General features: G+C 46.4%; 1 protein-coding gene across 1 annotated transcript in view; it reads left to right on the forward strand.

Moving 5' to 3' along the window:
• Positions 1–2,923: 2,923 nt before the first annotated feature.
• LOC142210246 (protoheme IX farnesyltransferase, mitochondrial-like) overlaps positions 2,924–19,780 on the forward strand; it is a 77,973-nt gene continuing 61,116 nt past the window's right edge. Inside the window, exons 1-4 of the mRNA XM_075279281.1 lie at positions 2,924–3,001; positions 7,122–7,249; positions 7,655–7,934; positions 8,525–8,649. Of these exons, the coding sequence (XP_075135382.1) occupies positions 2,995–3,001; positions 7,122–7,249; positions 7,655–7,934; positions 8,525–8,649 (540 nt within the window). The 5' untranslated portion in view covers positions 2,924–2,994. The remainder of the gene's footprint in view (positions 3,002–7,121; positions 7,250–7,654; positions 7,935–8,524; positions 8,650–19,780) is intronic.

Here is a 19,780-nt window from a genome sequence, read left to right on the forward strand (position 1 = left end):
CTTGTAGTCCTCTGTGTATTGTAGGCTGGGACTTGTAGTCCTCTGTGTCAGGCGGGCTGGGACTTGTAGTCCTCTGTGTATTGTAGGCTGGGACTTGTAGTCCTCTGTGTCAGGCGGGCTGGGACTTGTAGTCCTCTGTGTCAGGGGGGCTGGGACTTGTAGTCCTCTGTGTCAGGCAGGCTGGGACTTGTAGTCCTCTGTGTATTGTAGGCTGGGACTTGTAGTCCTCTGTGTCAGGTGGGCTGGGACTTGTAGTCCTCTGTGTCAGGCAGGCTGGGACTTGTAGTCCTCTGTGTCAGGTGGGCTGGGACTTGTAGTCCTCTGTGTCAGGCAGGCTGGGACTTGTAGTCCTCTGTGTCAGGCAGGCTGGGACTTGTAGTCCTCTGTGTATTGTAGGCTGGGACTTGTAGTCCTCTGTGTCAGGCAGGCTGGGACTTGTAGTCCTCTGTGTCAGGCGGGCTGGGACTTGTAGTCCTCTGTGTATTGTAGGCTGGGACTTGTAGTCCTCTGTGTATTGTAGGCTGGGACTTGTAGTCCTCTGTGTATTGTAGGCTGGGACTTGTAGTCCTCTGTGTCAGGCGGGCTGGGACTTGTAGTCCTCTGTGTCAGGCGGGCTGGGACTTGTAGTCCTCTGTGTCAGGCGGGCTGGGACTTGTAGTCCTCTGTGTCAGGCGGGCTGGGACTTGTAGTCCTCTGTGTATTGTAGGCTGGGACTTGTAGTCCTCTGTGTATTGTAGGCTGGGACTTGTAGTCCTCTGTGTATTGTAGGCTGGGACTTGTAGTCCTCTGTGTATTGTAGGCTGGGACTTGTAGTCCTCTGTGTCAGGTGGGCTGGGACTTGTAGTCCTCTGTGTCAGGCGGGCTGGGACTTGTAGTCCTCTGTGTATTGTAGGCTGGGACTTGTAGTCCTCTGTGTCAGGCAGGCTGGGACTTGTAGTCCTCTGTGTCAGGTGGGCTGGGACTTGTAGTCCTCTGTGTCAGGTGGGCTGGGACTTGTAGTCCTCTGTGTCAGGCGGGCTGGGACTTGTAGTCCTCTGTGTCAGGCGGGCTGGGACTTGTAGTCCTCTGTGTATTGTAGGCTGGGACTTGTAGTCCTCTGTGTATTGTAGGCTGGGACTTGTAGTCCTCTGTGTATTGTAGGCTGGGACTTGTAGTCCTCTGTGTATTGTAGGCTGGGACTTGTAGTCCTCTGTGTCAGGTGGGCTGGAACTTGTAGTCCTCTGTGTCGGGCAGGCTGGGACTTGTAGTCCTCTGTGTCAGGCAGGCTGGGACTTGTAGTCCTCTGTGTCGGGCGGGCTGGGACTTGTAGTCCTCTGTGTCAGGCAGGCTGGGACTTGTAGTCCTCTGTGTATTGTAGGCTGGGACTTGTAGTCCTCTGTGTATTGTAGGCTGGGACTTGTAGTCCTCTGTGTCAGGCAGGCTGGGACTTGTAGTCCTCTGTGTCAGGCAGGCTGGGACTTGTAGTCCTCTGTGTCAGGGGGGCTGGGACTTGTAGTCCTCTGTGTCAGGGAGGCTGGGACTTGTAGTCCTCTGTGTCGGGCGGGCTGGGACTTGTAGTCCTCTGTGTCAGGCAGGCTGGGACTTGTAGTCCTCTGTGTATTGTAGGCTGGGACTTGTAGTCCTCTGTGTCAGGGGGGCTGGGACTTGTAGTCCTCTGTGTCAGGGAGGCTGGGACTTGTAGTCCTCTGTGTCAGGCAGGCTGGGACTTGTAGTCCTCTGTGTATTGTAGGCTGGGACTTGTAGTCCTCTGTGTCAGGGGGGCCGGGACTTGTAGTCCTCTGTGTCAGGCGGGCTGGGACTTGTAGTCCTCTGTGTCAGGCGGGCTGGGACTTGTAGTCCTCTGTGTATTGTAGGCTGGGACTTGTAGTCCTCTGTGTCAGGCGGGCTGGGACTTGTAGTCCTCTGTGTATTGTAGGCTGGGACTTGTAGTCCTCTGTGTCAGGCAGGCTGGGACTTGTAGTCCTCTGTGTCAGGGGGGCTGGGACTTGTAGTCCTCTGTGTCAGGGGGGCTGGGACTTGTAGTCCTCTGTGTATTGTAGGCTGGGACTTGTAGTCCTCTGTGTCAGGGGGGCTGGGACTTGTAGTCCTCTGTGTCAGGCAGGCTGGGACTTGTAGTCCTCTGTGTATTGTAGGCTGGGACTTGTAGTCCTCTGTGTCAGGGGGGCCGGGACTTGTAGTCCTCTGTGTCAGGCGGGCTGGGACTTGTAGTCCTCTGTGTCAGGCGGGCTGGGACTTGTAGTCCTCTGTGTCAGGCGGGCTGGGACTTGTAGTCCTCTGTGTCAGGCGGGCTGGGACTTGTAGTCCTCTGTGTCAGGCGGGCTGGGACTTGTAGTCCTCTGTGTATTGTAGGCTGGGACTTGTAGTCCTCTGTGTCAGGCGGGCTGGGACTTGTAGTCCTCTGTGTCGGGCAGGCTGGGACTTGTAGTCCTCTGTGTCAGGGAGGCTGGGACTTGTAGTCCTCTGTGTCAGGCGGGCTGGGACTTGTAGTCCTCTGTGTCAGGCGGGCTGGGACTTGTAGTCCTCTGTGTCAGGCGGGCTGGGACTTGTAGTCCTCTGTGTCAGGCGGGCTGGGACTTGTAGTCCTCTGTGTCAGGCGGGCTGGGACTTGTAGTCCTCTGTGTCAGGGAGGCTGGGACTTGTAGTCCTCTGTGTATTGTAGGCTGGGACTTGTAGTCCTCTGTGTCAGGTGGGCTGGGACTTGTAGTCCTCTGTGTCAGGGAGGCTGGGACTTGTAGTCCTCTGTGTATTGTAGGCTGGGACTTGTAGTCCTCTGTGTCGGGCAGGCTGCTATATATAAAGATAGCAGTGCCATCACTACAACTCCCAGCACAGCCAGGCAGATAGGACACGACAGTACTGGAAAGCAGAGCCCTGCACGTGCGACTGCCAGAAACCTGGACTAACCGGCGCGGAAGTACGTCACCGGAAGTGTGGGAGTGACGTCATGGGCAAGATGGCGGCGCGCATGAAGTGAGAGGGCACAGCGGGCGAAACATGAGAGGTAAAGACGTGACGGGAGTGCGAGGGAGAGAAACTCTGCAGGGGAATGTCAGAGTATAATGTGTATATACTGGTGTATACTGGAGTGTGTGTAGTGTGTATACTGGAGTGTGTATGTACTGGTATATATAGTGTGTATTTATAGAGTGTATATATATATTATATATATATATATATAGTGTGTATATAGGTATGTATGGTGTGTGTATACTGGTATATATATAGTGTGTACATGGTGTCTGTATATACTGGTCTATATAATATGTATTTATAGTGTGTGCATACTGGTGTGTATAGTGTATATACTGGTGTGTGTGTATATACTGGTCTATATATATAGTGTGTGTATAGGTATGTATGGTGTATGTATATACTGGTCTATATAGTATGTATTTATAGTGTGTGTGTGTGTGTATATGTATGGTGTATGTATATACTGGTCTATATAGTATGTATTTATAGTGTGTGCATACTGGTGTGTATAGTGTATATACTGGTGTGTGTGTATATACTGGTCTATATATATAGTGTGTGTATAGGTATGTATGGTGTATGTATATACTGGTCTATATAGTATGTATTTATAGTGTGTGTGTGTGTGTATATGTATGGTGTATGTATATACTGGTCTATATAGTATGTATTTATAGTGTGTGTGTGTGTATATGTATGGTGTATGTATATACTGGTCTATATAGTATGTATTTATAGTGTGTGTATATGTATGGTGTATGTATATACTGATATATCTCCTGCTGTTTGATATGTTTATGTCTTTGTCACATTGTAATGTCTGCTGTTGTCTGTCCCTGTGTGGTTTGTGCTGCACAATCTGTCACCGCAGTATAAATAAACCTATTATGATGTGTATGGAGAGATCTTTGTCCCGTCTTAGCCAGTGCATATGGAATATGAAACAATTCTCTGCGGAGTTCTCAGTCACTCTGATCCCTTTATTAATGGCTGACTAATAGTGATGACATATTGCGAAAATTTTGGGATAACTATAGCGATCCCTTCATCACGCCAATATAAGACAATATCTGAGGCCGCACATTATACAGGAATAGGGTGAGATGGAAAGCAGAACATGCAAAGAAACAGCTCAGAAAACCTCAGATATCAGGTCACAGGAAGGTTCTCTGGGCTTATGGTCCTGTGATCAGTCACGTGGGGCCTTGTTGTTGTAAAAGCACATAAAACCCTGTGACTGGTTTAGCCCCATTTGCAGTGTAGTAAAGGCCATCATTAGTTTATATTCACACACACACACACACGACGATCTTTTTTGTTTTTCAAGTTTCCTCTGAGCACCGGGATTTTCATGTCATTGGTGATATTATTATTGTGATTACAGACGTGTTTTGGTCCCGGGAGGTCCATTCTCTGCTCTGTAATCTTATTTCATCATTCTCATCCTCAGTGTCTGTCCTGTCTCCCCTACATACAGACCCCCAGGACACTTGGTGCATATTATTACATACACCACATTAGGGGGCTGCAGGTGACGGTACCCAGGATCTGAGTGGGGATTTTATTCTATCTGCCCTTAGTATGTGAGGGCAGGTTTTGCACCTTTTCTGTCCACACGAAAATGTTCCTGTGTTAGTTGGAGTTGACAGTGACCTGCTAATCACCATGTGTGTGTACAGTGCTTGTATACTGGTGTATGTAAGCTGGGTGGTATACTGTATATAGTGACTATACTGGTGACATCATCAGTGGAGGAGGCGCTCACCAGTGACATCACATAGACCACCAGGATAATGACAGGCTGATACTTGGGGTACAGGATAATGACAGGCTGATACTTGGGGTACAGGGTAATGACAGGCTGATACTCGGGGTACAAGATAATGACAGGCTGATACTTGGGGTACAGGATAATGACAGGCTGATACTTGGGGTACAGGATAATGGCAGGCTGATACTTGGGGTACAGGATAATGGCAGGCTGATACTTGGGGTACAGGATAATGACAGGCTGATACTTGGGGTACAGGATAATGACAGGCTGATACTTGGGGTACAGGATAATGACAGGCTGATACTTGGGGTACAGGATAATGACAGGCTGATACTTGGGGTACAGGATAATGACAGGCTGATACTTGGGGTACAGGATAATGACAGGCTGATACTTGGGGTACAGGATAATGACAGGCTGATACTTGGGGTACAGGATAATGACAGGCTGATACTCGGGGTACAGGATAATGACAGGCTGATACTCGGGGTACAGGGTAATGACAGGCTGATACTTGGGGTACAGGGTAATGACAGGCTGATACTTGGGGTACAGGGTAATGACAGGCTGATACTTGGGGTACAGGATAATGACAGGCTGATACTCGGGGTACAGGATAATGACAGGCTGATACTCGGGGTACAGGATAATGACAGGCTGATACTCGGGGTACAGGATAATGACAGGCTGATACTTGGGGTACAGGGTAATGACAGGCTGATACTTGGGGTACAGGATAATGACAGGCTGATACTCGGGGTACAGGGTAATGACAGGCTGATACTCGGGGTACAGGGTAATGACAGGCTGATACTCGGGGTACAGGATAATGACAGGCTGATACTTGGGGTACAGGATAATGACAGGCTGATACTCGGGGTACAGGGTAATGACAGGCTGATACTTGGGGTACAGGATAATGACAGGCTGATACTCGGGGTACAGGGTAATGACAGGCTGATACTTGGGGTACAGGATAATGTCAGTAGTGCAGCCTCAGGAATTTCTCTCCTCCTAGTAGTGAGGGCCTGCTGTTTGTCTCTATTTCATGTGCCTGCAGGATATTAGTGGTTGTGTATATCGCAGTGTTGTGTATTCCGCTCTGCTCTTACCTGTAGTGTGTATATATATATATATATATATATATATATATATATATATATATATATATATATATATATAGTGTGTGTAGTTCCCTCATTACATGGTGTTCAGCATTCGTCTTTTCTGCGCTTCCTCCCTCCCCATTATTCAGGCCAGCGCAGTTGTCTCTCATTTCTGTGCTGCTCCAGAACGTTGCGGCGACTGGAGATCTGTGAGTGTGATGTTTAGTGTTGGTCTAATGATCCGGTGAGCGGGCGCACATGATGGGGCTTTACACCAATTACGATTTAGTCAGTGACAAAAGAATATCAGGTTAAGGGGAAGGTCGCTTTACTGGAAATAGAGAGCGCAGGACCCCGCTGCTTCCCACATTCTTCTCCCGTGTACAAGGCTTCATGGAAAAACACTTCAAGAAACTTTTACAAGAAAGTATTGAAGATGTAGCAAGTCAGACGTGAACTCCTTATAGAGTGAGTCCTGGAGCCTCCGTGGTTGTCAATTACAGCTCTGTTCATCCTGATCCTCCTGTTTCATGAACAGCAGTCGCCATTTTACTGCTGAGCCCAGCGATTAACTCTCTCAGTGCTGCAGTCCAGCCTGTTTGCAGCATTGTATGGGGAGGACTTAGAGTTACGAACTCCAATCCTACCAAACCATGGGGACCAGATGAAGGTCTCCGGGGCTATCAGTGGGGGGACCTGGATCTCAGACCCCCACCAATCAGTATTTAACTCCCAGGAAAACCTCTTCATATTCCATCTTCGTCACCCCTGTGTGTACTTTCCTGTCTGTAGGGACTGTGTGGGTCTCTCCCACATTGTAGTGACTATGGACGGCCCCGTTCTGCAGATTGATCCCCCCCCCCCCCATTATACTAATATCCGTCTTCCCACACGCTCCCCCTGAATGGTTGCTCTTTTGTTCCCTTGTATGGCGGCTTCCTGACCATTGGGTTTGTTGGAGATCGGCCATGACACTCACAGACGCTGCGGCCTCGTCCCGGTGGTGATGAGTTCGTGTTCATTGGTCAGTGGTGCAGGAGCCGCTCAGTCCTAATCATGTGACTGCAGTACCAAGGACAACCACTATACAATGTACGGCGCTATGCCGTCACCTGAACGCTTCAGTCCCTTCAACCTACTGATCTTAAGGGGTGACCAGGTAATCCTAAGGGCAAGTCATCAGTCTATAAGGAGGCCCCTTTAAGATGGAGTGAATATCGGACTATTATGACATTATTATTTAATCTCAATCCCTTCTTTATCCTCAGGTGTGACGGGATTGTGTTTGGCGCGGATTCCCCGGACGGTGGTGGTGTCACCGGCAGCATGCCGCCCGCTCCGAACCGGTGGCCAAAGGCACGATAGATGGAGGATGTATCACCCCGCCAAACGCAAGGTGAGTACGGTGATATACCGCTGAGCTATTTGTATCTGTCCCTTTAACTGCGCATCGTCTGGCTTAACCCCTTCGACGCCAGGTTGGTTTAGGCCTTCTGGACAATGCAGAGTTTTTGGATCGTCCATCTGGTCACTGACGGACTGGTGACCTTAAAACTTCTTGGCCCCATTGCCAAATCTGTAATGGGCCCCTCCAACATTGTGTCGTTTAGAATAGGGGAATATTCTATATAGCAGGGGGCCTATAGAACTGCCTCAGGGTCCAGGGCCTGCTAGTAACTGTGTCTCCGAATATGGGGGCTGACTCTGTATAGGGTCCGGCAATGACCCTAAGCGTTCAGTCTCCTCCCACAATCGCCGTCCTAGAAACCTCCTTTAATCTTGACTCCTCCCTCTTTTTCAGTACGTGACGTGTCAGGGGATTTTATGGCAAAGAGCAAAACCAAAGCAGGACCTGACCGAGCCGACGGTGCAGGAAGAGAGCGAAGTGCAAGAACTGAAGTCCGTGTCCTCCATGCCGCCACACACAGACCCGTCCGATGATCTCCCCACCCAAGGAACCCCCGGCCAAACCGGCAACCAGCCCAAAGCCCCCTCCGAGGAGAAGGGCTGGAAGGAAGTCAAAGTGGATTTGGCCACATTACCCGGAGTATTAGCCCGACTGTCCAAGATAAGACTCTCAGGTCAGTGCTGACATTCTCTGACGTGGACTCGGAAGGGTTAATCGGGTCCTAATTCCGTCCCAATATTGGTGCGAAAATCTAATTAAAGTGACAAATTTTCAGCGAAGGAGGCAAAGAGATAAAGAGAATATAATTGGCTCGGTATTATCGGCCCGGCGGAGGTGATCGCTGGTATTATTATAATGAATTTACTAATGACTCGTCCTAGATTAGTGGTAATAAAGGAGAGATAATAAGAGCCATTAAGTCAGCGGACGCCGCCATCTGAAGGGAAATCGAACTGACTACTTGCAGAGATATATAGACCTGACGGCCATGTTAGAAATGAAGCTGAGCATGTGATCCGATGATCGTCACTGGTCCTGCCATCTAAAGATTAGTGATAGCGGCCACTACAGGGGAGAAAAGGTATTACATGGCAGGAATTTAAAGGGGCCTTCCAGGGTTATCAATTGATGGCCTATTTGGGGCGCCTTAGACTGCCCAGACTGCCACTTCATTCGATGAGGATGTAAAGGTAGATTATCTTGTAATGAGATGACACGCTGCACGGACAGAAGATATAACATTCCTGTTCTTGGTGCTTGCAGCTTTGGTGGTGATTACAGCTTCGGCCGGATATGCCATGGCTCCTGTGCCTTTTGACCTCAGCTGTTTCCTGTTGGCCTCGGTGGGCACCGGCCTGGCCTCTTGTGCTGCCAATTCCATCAACCAGGTAAGTGCCCGCCCCTGCGTCATACTTTATATATGGAAGATTGGGCTGGTTGTCTCTTCTTAACCTCATGTATGGTGGGGGTCCGTCCGTGCTGTGTGGAGGGGGTCCGTCCGTGCTGTGTGGAGGGGGTCCGTCCGTGCTGTGTGGAGGGGGTCCGTCCGTGCTGTGTGGAGGGGGTCCGTCCGTGCTGTGTGGAGGGGGTCCGTCCGCGCTGTGTGGAGGGGGTCCGTCCGCGCTGTGTGGAGGGGGTCCGTCCGCGCTGTGTGGAGGGGGTCCGTCCGCGCTGTGTGGAGGGGGTCCGTCCGCGCTGTGTGGAGGGGGTCCGTCCGCGCTGTGTGGAGGGGGTCCGTCCGCGCTGTGTGGAGGGGGTCCGTCCGCGCTGTGTGGAGGGGGTCCGTCCGCGCTGTGTGGAGGGGGTCCGTCCGCGCTGTGTGGAGGGGGTCCGTCCGCGCTGTGTGGAGGGGGTCCGTCCGCGCTGTGTGGAGGGGGTCCGTCCGCGCTGTGTGGAGGGGGTCCGTCCGCGCTGTGTGGAGGGGGTCCGTCCGCGCTGTGTGGAGGGGGTCCGTCCGCGCTGTGTGGAGGGGGGTCCGTCCGCGCTGTGTGGAGGGGGTCCGTCCGCGCTGTGTGGAGGGGGTCCGTCCGCGCTGTGTGGAGGGGGTCCGTCCGCGCTGTGTGGAGGGGGTCCGTCCGCGCTGTGTGGAGGGGGTCCGTCCGCGCTGTGTGGAGGGGGTCCGTCCGCGCTGTGTGGAGGGGGTCCGTCCGCGCTGTGTGGAGGGGGTCCGTCCGCGCTGTGTGGAGGGGGTCCGTCCGCGCTGTGTGGAGGGGGTCCGTCCGCGCTGTGTGGAGGGGGTCCGTCCGCGCTGTGTGGAGGGGGTCCGTCCGCGCTGTGTGGAGGGGGTCCGTCCGCGCTGTGTGGAGGGGGTCCGTCCGTGTCTTAGCTTTATCCAGTGTTTTTGGACTTTGGTATTGCCTTTATTCAGGACTGACTTATCTGACTTATCTGCTCCTTAAAGGAGTCTTCTACCCTCTGTATACGTTACACCTCCTGGTCCTTAAAGGGGTTTATTCAGGTCTTACTAATTGACGACCTATCCTTGATCCCTATGGATCTGCTTCGGCTTCTTGGGCCTTGCGATGTCACAATCGTCAGTCACATGGCCTATTTTCAGCTCAGTCCCCTGCATGTGAATGGGCTGAGCTGCAGTACCAAGTGCAGCCACTACACAATGTACGGCGCTGTGCTGGGTTACCCAAATGCTGAAGTCTCTTCAGACAACCCCTCTAAGAGGCTCATCTCAATGGCTGACTACATTTTGGGGTGACTCTGCCTCGGTAGGATCTGTCTTCTGTAGCTCCTCTGTGGCTAGCATGGCTGGGGGGCAGTGCAGGGGGTGCAGCCATTGTCCAAGGATCCCAAAAGCCCTTCTGCCACATCTGTGACGTGAATGTGATGGCATGTCTGTGCGTATCATGGGCAGCCATATTGTCTGCAGCGACGGTCCTCCCACCCACACTGATCCATTAAGGGCTGACATGGCTCTTGCTTGCAAAAGAAAAAAAAATATAATTGGTTTTTTTCTTCCTCCCTCTTGTAATACATCCATTTCATTAGCCGGTGACTGTGGCCCCCGCAGATAAGGCCGAGCCGAGCGCCGCAGCATTCATGGGATCACATGGGAGATAAGTAAATGAGTTCCCAGCAATCCACCTTATCCTGCGCCCATCTTAATCTCTTGTGAGCCCCCTCCCCCGGCCCACGGTGGGCTCCTGATGTTATGTGGTGGGGGGGGGCTTTTGATTGCCATAATCAAAGTGCTGTGAGGGGGGAGGACGGGTGCTTTGAAGAGTTGCTGAGGGTGGCGGGTTTCCTTATCTCCCTGCCGATCTGCACAGGGGTCTCCAGACAGATCACATACACACAGGCCATTTCCCTATTATCTCCGCACCGCACACCTTTAATGTTTGGAGGGCCTGTCCTGGTAATGGGCTCTCCACCAGACACGCAACGCAATTTATAGGGTATCGGGGACCCGACCGTCTGAAGAATTGTGCAAGAAGCAGAATGTGTGGCAACAATCCAGCTTTCCCAAACTCCATATTACAAGGTGACTTGCGTCATTAGGGGGGTCCATTGCCATACAGCCTAATAGGGAATTCTGAGTTAAAGGGGTATTCTAGTTATGATCCCTTTAGCAGGTGGACACTCTGGGATCCCGTCTAGGGATTGTGCAAAGCAGAGAATCCCTTTAATGCCCTTTAAGATTGCAATGGCTGAAACCATCTCTGGTCTGGAACAGATCTCCCAGCGCTTAATATCAGTGGAAGTTCTGAGGACCAGGCACTGCCGGCACTCGTATTATTGCACTGTGGAGAAGAGGGTTTTATTGTTCTCTGTTGTCAGCCACAGGACAATACCTGAACATGTGCAGGAAAGTTGCACTGCAACATCACAAAATTCCTGCAGCAGCTTCCCTAGGAGGCCAGGACTTTGCAACGGCTTTGGTCACGAGTCGGAAAACTGCAATTTGGCTGGCAGCACGCAGGTCACGTGACTATTCAGGGTGCAGTTTGTGATCCAGCAGGATTGCGGGTTGTGGTGCAATCATTTTCTGCATTGCAAAGCAAAACGAACAGGTAGCGTTGCCCTAAAACTGCGTCCGCCTGTCGTCTAAGGCTTGTGGCATTGTAGGGGCGCAGGCTGCAATGAAACTAGTGTCGCTATGTAGCTCCAAGAGGCCGTCTGTGGCTACATGACCCCTTTAAGAGGAGACGGAGTAGTATATAGACTGTATACACCGCAGCTTTCAGGGTGGATGTGAAATAAGAGGCCGGCTCGTCTCTTGCTTTGCATTAAGAATAAAAGGGCTGAATCAGGAGCGATCATTGTTCCCTATGACAATGTCTGCAGCAGATAACCAGCCTTAGAGGGATTCCTGCTGGGCGCAGGGTCAGAGGTCGGCCTCCGCACCGAGCCCATTCTCTCTCTCTCCCCAGTATATAATTATGGTTAGTAAACCCGATCCCCGTGCAGATCTTCTCCCCGGCATTACACAAATGAGCCCGGAGAGATGCGGCGTACGGACACTTCTGCGCTTTTTCATTACGGAGAGGCCTATAATCTGCGGCCATGCTGACAGGGCTCTGCGAGTTAATGGAGGGAAGGGGTTGGAGGTTACACAGAGCGCCGCGCTATAGAACGTGGCGTCATGGGGAGCAGGACCCGAATGGAAATGAAATATGATTTGTGACAGGTTGTTAAGTAGGAATCACTGCCATGGCAGAAGCGCGCTGCTCAATCCCCTGACAGCCGGATAGCGAGCAGTGCGCCACTTTTCTGCTTGATCACACGTGGTGGGGAATGTCTGCGGACTCCAAACTACAAGAACATCATCCGCTTCTTAAAGGGGCTTCTTCATATTCATAACCGCATGGTAACAACCGTCACATGGAGCGTTCTTATATGTTACCGTGATGAAGGCTCAGCAATCCGAGAGTCACAAGATCAAACCGTCCTGTTATAGCAATGTATGTAGACTAAATAAAAGTGTCATCAGTCTGTCATCACCCGCTATAAGATGTGTCCGCAGTTAGCTTTTATCTCCTGCCTGTGTGTGAGTCCCAAGTATAGTCTGAGAATTTATATGTCTGAGGAAACTTACTGAGAGGAGTCTGTAAATACTGGAAAACCTGCAAGAGGAAGCCTCGTTTTTTCTACCGTAAAGGCGCAAAGACGGTGTATACTGACACCAGGCAAGGAATGTTCAGTATCATCTGATGTGACCGACTACTGTGAGCATACACCATGTTACTACTACTATAATACTGCCCCTATGTACAAGAATATAACTACTATAATACTACTCCTATTTACAAGAATATAACTACTATAATACTACCTCCTATATACAAGAATATAACTACTATAATACTACTCCTATGTACAAGAATATAACTACTATAATACTACCTCCTATGTACAAGAATATAACTACTATAATACTACCTCCTATGTATAAGAATATAACTACTATAATACTACCTCCTATATACAAGAATATAACTACTATAATACTGCTCCTATGTACAAGAATATAACTACTATAATACTACTACTATGTACAAGAATATAACTACTATAATACTACCTCCTATATACAAGAATATAACTACTATAATACTACTCCTATGTACAAGAATATAACTACTATAATACTACTCCTATATACAAGAATATAACTACTATAATACCTACCTCCTATGTACAAGAATATAACTACTATAATACTGCTCCTATGTACAAGAATATAACTACTATAATACTACTCCTATGTACAAGAATATAACTACTATAATACTGCTCCTATGTACAAGAATATAACTACTATAATACTGCTCCTATATACAAGAATATAACTACTATAATACTACTCCTATATACAAGAATATAACTACTATAATACTACTCCTATGTACAAGAATATAACTACTATAATACTACTCCTATGTACAAGAATATAACTACTATAATACTGCCCCTATGTACAAGAATATAACTACTATAATACTGCCCCTATGTACAAGAATATAACTACTATAATACTGCTCCTATGTACAAGAATATAACTACTATAATACTACTACTATGTACAAGAATATAACTACTATAATACTACCTCCTATATACAAGAATATAACTACTATAATACTACTCCTATGTACAAGAATATAACTACTATAATACTACCTCCTATGTACAAGAATATAACTACTATAATACTGCTCCTATGTACAAGAATATAACTACTATAATACTGCTCCTATATACAAGAATATAACTACTATAATACTACTCCTATGTACAAGAATATAACTACTATAATACTACTCCTATGTACAAGAATATAACTACTATAATACTGCCCCCTATATACAAGAATATAACTACTATAATACTGCTCCTATGTACAAGAATATAACTACTATAATACTGCTCCTATGTACAAGAATATAACTACTATAATACTACCTCCTATGTACAAGAATATAACTACTATAATACTGCTCCTATGTACAAGAATATAACTACTATAATACTACCTCCTATGTACAAGAATATAACTACTATAATACTACTCCTATGTACAAGAATATAACTACTATAATACTACTCCTATGTACAAGAATATAACTACTATAATACTACTGCTATATACAAGAATATAACTACTATAATACTACTCCTATGTACAAGAATATAACTACTATAATACTGCTCCTATGTACAAGAATATAACTACTATAATACTACTCCAATGTACAAGAATATAACTACTATAATACTACCTCCTATATACAAGAATATAACTACTATAATACTACGTCTTATGTACAAGAATATAACTACTATAATACTACCTCCTATATACAAGAATATAACTACTATAATACTACTCCTATGTACAAGAATATATCTACTATAATACTGCCTCCTATGTACAAGAATATAACTACTATAATACTACTCCTATGTACAAGAATATAACTACTATAATACTGCTCCTGTGTACAAGAATATAACTACTATAATACTACGTCTTATGTACAAGAATATAACTACTATAATACTACTCCTATGTACAAGAATATAACTACTATAATACTACTCCTATGTACAAGAATATAACTACTATAATACTACTCCTATGTACAAGAATATAACTACTATAATACTACTCCTATGTACAAGAATATAACTACTATAATACTGCTCCTATGTACAAGAATATAACTACTATAATACTGCTCCTATGTACAAGAATATAACTACTATAATACTACCTCCTACGTACAACAATATTATCTACTGTAACATATACACTATATATAAGCGTATATAAGTACAGTACTCCTACTGTTATCTGCTGGTGTTACATCAGGGTGTCCATTGGTATGTTGGGGTGAGTAGTGCACCTCGCTGTGCTAATCTTCCCATCATATGTGACGTCACTGCATATGGCGGTGATACTTATTGGAGCTGATACTGGGCTTAGTCTATCCTTATTTCTCTTTGGTTGGTCTCAGTAGGTTGTGCGGCTCTGATGCTGTAGTATGGCGAGTTCTGTAGCTGCTGATGAGGATGATGGCGGTATTTGTACATTTGGTGATTTTCGCTGGGTACAAGACATGGTAATTATTCTGTATTTTTCTACCCTCTATATTGTTCTGGCTGGACCGTACAGGTTGTGACTGCGGAGCTTTCTTCTCTCCTTTCTCTAACATCTTTATTATCTTTTCTTGCTTCAGACGTTTGGCTCCGGTCACAACGTCTCGGCCTCTCGTATCCTCTCCTGTCATATATTTTTATATTTTGGCTTTGCTAATGTAACTGCCTTTAAGACAGTATACAGGGAAGGGAGATATACCTGGAGACGTCTGACGGTTTAGTTCTTGTGTGTGTGTGTGTGTGTGTGTGTGTGTGTATATATATGTGTATATATATATATATATATATATATATATATATATATACATACATATATATATATATATAGTAACCAGCTGTCCCATTGTCTACAGGGGCAATAACAGCAAGACAATGTAAAGTTATCCCCTCCCCCGATATCAATGTCAAGTATCTGAGAGCCTCATAGATGGATATGATAATGTAATGTCACAGCTGTAACCAGGAGGACCAGTACCAGAATAGTGAGCGCAGCTCTGGAGTATAATACAGGATAAGTAATGTAACGTATGTACACAGTGACTGTACCAGCAGAATAATGAGCGCAGCTCTGGAGTATAATACAGGATAAGTAATGTAATGTATGTACACAGTGACTGCACCAGCAGAATAGTGAGCGCAGCTCTGGAGTATAATACAGGATAAGTAATGTAATGTATGTACACAGTGACTGCACCAGCAGAATAGTGAGCGCAGCTCTGGAGTATAATACAGGATAAGTAATGTAATGTATGTACACAGTGACTGTACCAGCAGAATAGTGAGCGCAGCTCTGGAGTATAATACAGGATAAGTAATGTAATGTATGTACACAGTGACTGTACCAGCAGAATAGTGAGCGCAGCTCTGGAGTATAATACAGGATAAGTAATGTAATGTATGTACACAGTGACTGCACCAGCAGAATAGTGAGCGCAGCTCTGGAGTATAATACAGGATAAGTAATGTAATGTATGTACACAGTGACTGCACCAGCAGAATAGTGAGCGCAGCTCTGGGGTATAATACAGGATAAGTAATGTAATGTATGTACACAGTGACTGTACCAGCAGAATAGTGAGCGCAGCCCTGGAGTACAATACAGGATAAGTAATGTAATGTATGTACACAGTGACTGTACCAGCAGAATAGTGAGTGCAGCTCTGGAGAATAATACAGGATAAGCAATGTAATGTATGTACACAGTGACTGCACCAGCAGAATAGTGAGCGCAGCTCTGGAGTATAATACAGGATAAGTAATGTAATGTATGTACACAGTGACTGTACCAGCAGAATAGTGAGCGCAGCTCTGGAGTATAATACAGGATAAGTAATGTAATGTATGTACACAGTGACTGTACCAGCAGAATAGTGAGCGCAGCTCTGGAGTATAATACAGGATAAGTAATGTAATGTATGTACACAGTGACTGCACCAGCAGAATAGTGAGCGCAGCTCTGGAGTATAATACAGGATAAGTAATGTAATGTATGTACACAGTGACTGTACCAGCAGAATAGTGAGCGCAGCTCTGGAGTATAATACAGGATAAGTAATGTAATGTATGTACACAGTGACTGCACCAGCAGAATAGTGAGCGCAGCTCTGGAGTATAATACAGGATAAGTAATGTCATGTATGTACACAGTGACTGTACCAGCAGAATAGTGAGCGCAGCTCTGGAGTATAATACAGGATAAGTAATGTAATGTATGTACACAGTGACTGCACCAGCAGAATAGTGAGCGCAGCTCTGGAGTATAATACAGGATAAGTAATGTAATGTATGTACACAGTGACTGTACCAGCAGAATAGGGAGCGCAGCTCTGGAGTATAGTACAGGATAAGTAATGTAATGTATGTACACAGTGACTGCACCAGCAGAATAGTGAGCGCAGCTCTGGAGTATAATACAGGATAAGTAATGTAATGTATGTACACAGTGACTGTACCAGCAGAATAGTGAGCGCAGCTCTGGAGTATAATACAGGATAAGTAATGTAATGTATGTACACAGTGACTGTACCAGCAGAATAGTGAGCGCAGCTCTGGAGTATAATACAGGATAAGTAATGTAATGTATGTACACAGTGACTGCACCAGCAGAATAGTGAGCGCAGCTCTGGAGTATAATACAGGATAAGTAATGTAATGTATGTACACAGTGACTGTACCAGCAGAATAGTGAGCGCAGCTCTGGAGTATAATACAGGATAAGTAATGTAATGTATGTACACAGTGACTGCACCAGCAGAATAGTGAGCGCAGCTCTGGAGTATAATACAGGATAAGTAATGTCATGTATGTACACAGTGACTGTACCAGCAGAATAGTGAGCGCAGCTCTGGAGTATAATACAGGATAAGTAATGTAATGTATGTACACAGTGACTGCACCAGCAGAATAGTGAGCGCAGCTCTGGAGTATAATACAGGATAAGTAATGTAATGTATGTACACAGTGACTGTACCAGCAGAATAGGGAGCGCAGCTCTGGAGTATAGTACAGGATAAGTAATGTAATGTATGTACACAGTGACTGCACCAGCAGAATAGTGAGCGCAGCTCTGGAGTATAATACAGGATAAGTAATGTCATGTATGTACACAGTGACTGTACCAGCAGAATAGTGAGCGCAGCTCTGGAGTATAATACAGGATAAGTAATGTAATGTATGTACACAGTGACTGCACCAGCAGAATAGTGAGCGCAGCTCTGGAGTATAATACAGGATAAGTAATGTAATGTATGTACACAGTGACTGCACCGGCAGAATAGTGAGCGCAGCTCTGGAGTATAATACAGGATATAACTCAGAATACTCAGTTTTTAGATTTCATGATGACCAGACTCTTCTAGACTACATTTTGTGACTTATTAGGAGAGCCTCTGGCTGCCCTCAGTACATGGAGTCGTTATCTATTTGTCCATAGAGATGGCGATAGGTTGGGGTCGGGTTCAGTATTATTGGGGCTCCTTAGCTGTGGATTCTCTTGTGTTGGACAATCTTCTTCTTCTTCCCTGAGTTGTTAGGCTGATAAGACGCCAATGTCTATATCCGGTGACAGCCATGACTGGGGGTCTCTGTAAGGCAGTGGAGAGTCCCTGGTTGGATGTTTCATCGTCTCGTGTTTCGGGCTATAGGTCTCTGTAATGACTTCTGCTTCCTGTGTATTGTCTTGTCTTGTGGCTGGAGATCTTCCTGCAGGTTATATCTGGGATTAGTTCACACTAGTAGGTATGTTATCCATTGGTCGGACCCGTTGTCCGTCTTGGTTGTTTCTTCTCCTGAATTCTCCAATGGACAGAGTAAGGTTTTCTATCATGGCTCATAGGGAGATAAGCGGCCACCAGAGGACACGTGAATGGCTACCTGAGGTGTATGGCCAGCCTCATGGTGGATACACCAAGCCTACGTGTATGTGAATATGTCCCTAGCCGCTCTCCTGTATATGGAGGCCCCTGGTGACTACAGGCAGTGTCTGTTGTGCGTTGCAGCCGCTCCTCGGTGTCCTCAGACATACAGGTGACGCTTATCTTCAGGTGCTGGAAGTTCTCCAGATCTGCCGCTTTATCTTCCCATCTCTCTTCTCACACTCTCTTAAAGTCTTTGGCTTCTTAGACATCAAACACCCGAGACAGGAAACACTTCCCGAGCGCTGAAGACGTCTCCTTACCTGTCTGATAAACCTCCTCACATCAAATCCTCTGCACGTGTCCTTCAGATCTGCGGCCACAGACCCCTGATATTATAGAGGTGGCAGCCGGGATATCCGCCCCAGGATGTGGAGATTAGATTGTCTGCTCCTGGGCCGAGAACTGCCCTCATGTCTGGAGCTTCTGTGCTGAGATGTGAGAATGGCGTGTCCGTGTAGTACAAGGGGCGACCTGCCATGGACTGTGAGGACTTATATACAGGTTATCACACAGGAGAGGATTAGATACAGCTCAGTATACAGTATCACACAAGATAGGATTAGATACAGCAGGTCAGGAGACTGTATCACACAAGATAGGATTAGATACACAGCTCTGTATACAGTATCACACAGGATAGGATTAGATACAGAGCTCAGTATACAGTATCACACAAGATAGGATTAGATACAGAGCTCAGTATACAGTATCACACAGGACAGGATTAGATACACAGCTCAGTATACAGTATCACACAGGATAGGATTAGATACAGCTCAGTATACTGTATCACACAGGATAGGATTAGATACACAGCTCAGTATACAGTATCACACAGGATAGGATTAGATACACAGCTCAGTATACAGTATCACACAGGATAGGATTAGATACAGCTCAGTATACAGTATCACACAGGATAGGATTAGATACACAGCTCAGTATACAGTATCACACAGGAGAGGATTAGATACAGCTCAGTATACAGTATCACACAGGATAGGATTAGATACACAGCTCAGCATACAGTATCACACAGGAGAGGATTAGATACAGCTCAGTATACAGTATCACACAGGATAGGATTAGATACACAGCTCAGTATACAGTATCTCACAGGATAGGATTAGATACACAGCTCAGTATACAGTATCACACAGGATAGGATTAGATACACAGCTCAGTATACAGTATCACACAGGATAGGATTAGATACAGCTCAGTATACAGTATCACACAGGATTAGATACACAGCTCAGTATACTGTATCACACAGGATAGGATTAGATACAGCTCAGTATACAGTATCACACAGGATAGGATTAGATACACAGCTCAGTATACAGTATCACACAGGATAGGATTAGATACACAGCTCAGTATACAGTATCTCACAGGATAGGATTAGATACACAGCTCAGTATACAGTATCACACAGGATAGGATTAGATACACAGCTCAGTATACAGTATCACACAGGAGAGGATTAGAT

The sequence above is a fragment of the Leptodactylus fuscus genome, chromosome 6 (genome assembly GCF_031893055.1).
Source record: "Leptodactylus fuscus isolate aLepFus1 chromosome 6, aLepFus1.hap2, whole genome shotgun sequence".
Taxonomy (NCBI): domain Eukaryota; kingdom Metazoa; phylum Chordata; class Amphibia; order Anura; family Leptodactylidae; genus Leptodactylus; species Leptodactylus fuscus.